Raw genomic sequence first — 6,000 nt, 5'->3', positions numbered from 1 at the left:
CTTCATGAGGGGTGCAGCCACAATCGGAAAACATCACCTTAAAGGATGACCAGTAAATAGTTCGTCGGGAGCTTGGAGGCAGGTGGGCAATTTTCCCAAGTTTGCAAACACATGGTAGCTCATAAGACATGACGCGTCTGGAAATGGCAGACGCCAGGCCGAGGTAGGCGGACAGCCGCGCGCGCCTCCACTCCAGCCCGAAGTGTCCTGGAGCCAGGAGCCCCGTCATCTTTCCCTCGGAGTTCCTCTCGGGCGGCACAATCACGGTCGCGCTAGAACAGAGCAAGGCGAACCACCACCAGGCCAGAAGCCGCGGAGGAGCCGGAATCGCCCAGCCCTAGGCCGAGTCTCGCGAGAGCGCGGCCACGCCAGCCCAGCATGCCCCGCGCCGCCGCTGCCGCCGCCGCCGCTGCCGCCGCGGCGCCGCGGCTTGAAGGCGGGAGGCTGGGGGAGGGTAGCGGAGCCGGCGCTGCCGCCATGTTGGGTCTGAGGCGGCTGCTGTAGGCGCCGAAAGAGCGAGCGGGCGTGCGGAGCGGCGACGGCGGCGTGGCATCTGCCTGTCTGCGAGCGGCCCCGAGCGGCGGCGGCGGCGCCATGAGCGGAGGAACCCCTTACATCGGCAGCAAGATCAGCCTCATCTCCAAGGCGGAGATCCGCTACGAGGGCATTCTCTACACCATCGACACTGAGAACTCTACCGTAGCCCTCGCCAAAGGTGCGCTGGGGCGAGCTTCGGGGTGGGGGAGCCGGGCCGGGCGCCCGCTGGGGGCCGCGCCCCGCTCTCGGCCTCCTCCCTCCGTCGTCTCCCCGTAGGCCGCTGCCTTCCCTCCCTCCTGGCTCCGGCGTCGCCGGCCGGGCCCGGGCCTCCTCGGGGCTTCCTGGCGCCCACCCCGGGGTCCGCGCCTGAAATCCGGGGACCTGCGGGGCCGAGAGCGGGGTGGGCGGGGCGGCCCTGAAGGCGGAGAGCGGCCGGGAGAACACGGAGGGCCGAGCCTTCCAACTCCGAGATTCGGTGGTTCTGTTGTCCGGCCAGAAAACAAAGCCTGGGCGTTCAGAGAATGTTTCCGCCCACCTTGAGCTGAGTGCGGTTTTGTTCGTGCCATGGCACCCGTTTTCTCACGTTCTTAATTTCGATTCGTTGAGCTGTTCCTCAGGTGAAGTGTGAGTACTGAGCCAAAACTTTGGGTGTGCTCTGCGACGCAAACGATCGCAAAAGGCCATTGGAATCATCGAGCAGATCACGTCCCACTTGTCTCAAAAATGGTATTTGCTTGTTAAACCGGAATCCGTTCTCAAAGCCTGTTGTGCAAGCATGTTTTTAGGTGCATATTAGAAATGCTCTTGCTGCCCCGACTACCCTACTTCTAGAAACCCGGCGAGGGGAGGGGTCAGCCTTGATCCAGGAACCTGTTCTGAAGGTAGATCTCAGGGGTCGGTGTGCGCTGACTGATCCCGGTGGAGCCTCGCTGGGCCAGGGGGCTCTGGATGTGAGGAGGAGAGGGGTCCTACCCAGAGGGGTTAGCATCGCCACGATCGGAGTTTTGCTTCCTTTCACACGTACTGGGCCTTTGCTATGCCGGAAAACCAAAAAGAAAATAAACCTTAACACCTTCATCTTGAAGGAAATTCTCAAAACAGTTGGGAGACTTGGAGAGGCAAGCAAAGTCCAGGGTAATTTCCCCAGCGTACTTGGTAGTTCTGGACTGAACAGCCTGGTAGGGTAGAAAGCAGTTCAAGTCTCGGGTTAGAAAGTAAATTTTCTAAAGTCATAAAAAAAATTTTAAATATTTAACTGATGGTAGGAGAATCATTTCACAAAATCAAACAAGTATTTAGTAACATTTTTTTGTTGTTGTTGGATCCTCCGGTAGAGCTTTTTAATAACACTGGTATTGGGGCAGATCTTACGCTTGGGTAGGAAATCTTTATGGTTCAGAACTGTACACCATCTCATAGGAGGAGCTCGATCGAGTACATATGGTAGATCTTAGCGGCTTGCTCCCTGGCCACTGTGTTTTGGAATCCCTTCCTACTGAGTAAATTCCAGCCAGTTATGCAAGAGCAGTCCAAGATGTTCTAGAGTTGGGTTGTGGTGATGGTTGCACAACTTTATTTAGAATCATTGAATTGTATGCTTTAAAAAATTACCAAGCCTATTTAGAAAACAGTGACGAGTACCCCAAAACTTCCCTCTCTTCTTGTGAAACATTGCCTCGTTAAAACACTTGTAAACTAGCTCTTCATCAGCTTCTTCAGGAATCCACGATAGTTCAGGGTTCATGATAGTATTTAGCGATGATTAAAGATTTGCCTGGTGATGCTTTTTAAGTAGCCCAAGTCAGGTTTTGTTTGGCCTTGTTTTTAAATTATCTTAAATTCCTTTTTTTTTTTTAAACAGATGGATGTTTTCTTAGTTGTCTAGTGCTGCTATAACGGAAATACCACATGTGGGTGGCTTTAACAAACAAATTTATTTTCTCTGTTCAGGAGGCTAGAAGTCTGAATTCAGGGGGCCGGCTCAAGGGGAAGGCTTTCTTTCTCTGGGCTCTAGGGGAAGGTCCTTGTCTCTTTTCAGCTTCTGTTTTCTGGGTTCCTTGCTGGTCTTTATGTGGTGTGGCATCTTTCTTCCCCCATCTCTTCCTGCTGCTTGCTTAATCTGCTTTTTTAAATCTCAAAAGATTTAAGGTATACTCTACGTTAATACTGTCTCATTAACGTAACAAAGAAACCCCTATTCTCAAGTAGGATTATAACCACAGGTAAGGATCTACAACACATATTTTGGGGGACACAGTTCAATCCATAACAGATGTTTAGCTGTATAGTGTTTTGGATTTTATGGCTTTATGAAATTATATGCTCCCTAAAGTTCTTGGTGAGAGCCACATACAAGTTTGAAACAGTATTTCTGATTAAAGTGCTTTAACTTTTTAACCCATTGCCGTCAGTCTATTCCGACTCATTGTTTTTTTAATGTGAACTTAAAGATATCTTGCCAGCTGAGTAACTTACCTACCAGTGAGTTAGCTGTACAACCTTTACCACTCAAAAAAAAAAAAAAATACATTTTTAAGATTTCTGAAGTATTAGTTTCAGTCCTTTTTTAAAATTATGAACATATTAAAACAGGAACCTAAAAGCATTTATATTTTTAAATTTGTCTTTTCAATAGCTTCTAGAGTCAATAAACATTTCATTAGTTAGTGTGTAATAATTAAGTTCATGTGCCAAACGTAATTCGTTCCTTGAATCAAGACAATATGAATATGAATACAGCACTGAAGATTTTTTTAATCATTTGTACCGTGGCTTTGATATTTAATCTTGCATGCATTCATATATGCTTTTTTGTGTAACAGGTTTGGGGAATTTAATCATATTTTCAAATCCGTACCAAATCTTGATGTACTATTTTACATAGTGTTCTGTAATCTAAAACTACTTTGCAACTGTCCAGTCAATGCTGGCCTCTTTACTTATTTCAGATTTCTAAATTATAAGTGGGGCCTTTGGTCTTAAAATTTTAGAGTTTACGTGACCTGTTGAGTAATACGATGTCTGAAAAATCTACCTTTTTTCGAAAATTTGGAAAAAGGAAAAACAACACTCTGATTAAAACCACAAATTTATCCAGTTTAGAATACAGTATGTATGCGGAAATTCCCTGGGTTATTAATGTCCGAGTTAGGGACAACTTGCCTCATAAATTTGCCCTCACTTTGAAACAGTTGAACAAACAGCTACTCGAAACAAGCTCTTCCTCACACTCACCTTCACCTGCTGTCTCTGAAACTTTTACATCCTTGAAAAGGCTTGGAGCCATTTCCTTGCACTGAGGGCAAACCCACTGCCCTGGAGTCGATTCCAATTCTCAGTGACCCTGCTGGACAGAGGTAGAACTGCCCCGTAAGGTTTTCAAGGAGCAGCCTGTGGATTTGAACTGCTGACCTTTTGGTTGGCAGCCGTAACCACTGCACCACCAGGTGTCCTCCTTTCTTTGCTCTAAAAAAAAAAAAAAAAAAGTAGGGCTAAATAAGAACCATACACAACTGTTCCGATCTACAGATTGTTTAAACAGACGTTTAGGAACCATCTCATTCGTAACCTTGGGATTGCCTGTATATTGAAATTTAGAGATCCTTGTTACTATTTTCAAACTATGGGTGAAGAATTACTCTCTTTGAGTAAAGTATTAGACTTTTCAGGGTTTTTCTTCCCCCATTTCTTTCCTTCATTAGTTGTGAAATATAACCACACATGCTAGAAAGTACATCCTCGCTAACAACAATACTTGGTCTTAGATTTTAAAATTCTAGCCAGTCTGATGAACATGTAGTGGTACATGGTTTTCATTTCTATTTCCCTGATTTGAACACTTTTTCATGTATTGGCCATTAGGATTTCATCTTTCATGAAGTACCTTTGAAATCTTTTGCACATTTTTTATTGAAATGCATGTCTTTTTCTCGAGCTGTATATTTTGATTATGAATTCTTATACTGGATGTATGTATTGTAAATATGTTTTCCCATTTAATGGATGAACATTGAAAAGGATGAACAGAAGTTCTTAATTTTAATATGGACATGTTTATTAGCCTTTTATGACTAATGTCTTTTTTTTTTTTTAAAGGAATTTTTCCTTACGCCAACTCAAGGTCATGGAGATACTTTCGTTATCTTTTCAAAGGTTTTTTTTTTTTTTTTTTTTTTTTTTTTGCTTCTTCATATTTAGGTCTATAATGTGCCTGAAATTGTTTTTGTGTGTGATATGAGGTAACTAGAAATTTAAATTTAGTGAGAGATTCGTTTGGTTTATATGATCCAGATTATAATTTAGGTTCTTTATTTGGGTATTATCATTTAAATCCGTGTGGAACTGTAAACAATTCTTGAGATTTTGGCCATTTGCATTTGATGTAGTATGATGCGGTATTAGGATGACTACATGGCCTGATTTGCCCTAGTGGAAAGACCTCGTTTATACCTGTTGTTTGGCATGTACTAAAATATATAAAACAGCATTTTAATATTAACTCTTTTTTCTGATTTAATATATTGTGTAAATACTTTCTATCTATATATTAAATATGTATTTAATACAAACAATTTACTCTTGGCTATTAACCTAAAGGTTGGCACTGCAAAAGAAAGGCCTGGTGATCTGCTTCCATAGAGATTACAGCCAAGAAATCCCTTTGGAGCAGTTCTACTCTGCAACTCATGGCAATAGAGTATATTTATAAGTATATTTAATAATAATGTTAAATTATTTTAATATTGAAGACATGATTATTAAAATTATTTAAAGCACCCCTTTTTATCTGATGAACTTTGATGCTTGAGACCCATCTCAGTAAATGTCGTTGTGTCCTAAAGGCGACCTGAGTGTGTAGCTGTATCTGGATGGCAGTTTTATTTGTTGTAGCCTTTGTCACAGCAGAGTTTGCTTTCTTTATAACCCTAATTGTGACTTAAATCCTCTTTGCTCATTTGCATATGTGGTTATTGTTCATCTTCAACTTCTTCCCCTTCAAAGTCTGAACTCCTGGGATGAACAAATATTGATTTAATGAATGAGTAAATGAAAATGATTTAGTGTCTTAGCTTATTAATCTTGTAATAGTCTCTTTGAAATATCTCTAAGTAATACTTTTCTATGTTCACAATTGTATCTCTCTTTAAAATTCAAATATCTAAGAAGGATTGCTCCCCCCTGCCAAAAAAAAAAAGATTTTGGAGAATTTCAGTGAGTAGGAGTATAAGAAAATGAAATCTTAGGAAAAAGTTGACATTATTGGGGAGGTAAATTTTTCCTTTATGACTGAAGCATATAATTTTCATTTAAAGTCTAAGAGAAGGATCAGTTCAGGTGTTGGAGAAAATTAAAAAGCGGTGACATTCGTGAATAGTTGTTGAAAATTCCAATTATATTTTTATCTAGGTTTGTACCTGCGTCTGAAAATTTAAAAAGTATGATAGCCAAGTTTAAAAATGGCCT

At 42.2% G+C, this 6,000-nt stretch overlaps 1 protein-coding gene across 6 annotated transcripts in view; it reads left to right on the top strand.

Moving 5' to 3' along the window:
- Positions 1–504: 504 nt before the first annotated feature.
- The window catches only part of LSM14A (LSM14A mRNA processing body assembly factor), a 48,229-nt gene continuing 42,733 nt past the window's right edge, over positions 505–6,000 (top strand). For 3 of the 6 annotated variants that reach the window (XM_064274081.1, XM_023555633.2, XM_064274080.1), the window contains exon 1: positions 505–715. In XM_064274081.1, coding sequence (XP_064130151.1) covers positions 595–715 — 121 coding nt within the window. In that variant the 5' untranslated portion in view covers positions 505–594. The remainder of the gene's footprint in view (positions 716–6,000) is intronic. The other 3 variants (XM_010596098.3, XM_003416322.4, XM_003416323.4) reach the window with 3 other exon arrangements.

This window comes from Loxodonta africana, chromosome 21 (assembly GCF_030014295.1).
Source record: "Loxodonta africana isolate mLoxAfr1 chromosome 21, mLoxAfr1.hap2, whole genome shotgun sequence".
In the NCBI taxonomy this organism is placed as follows: Eukaryota; Metazoa; Chordata; class Mammalia; order Proboscidea; family Elephantidae; genus Loxodonta; species Loxodonta africana.
This window is presented reverse-complemented; position numbering and strand designations above follow the sequence as displayed.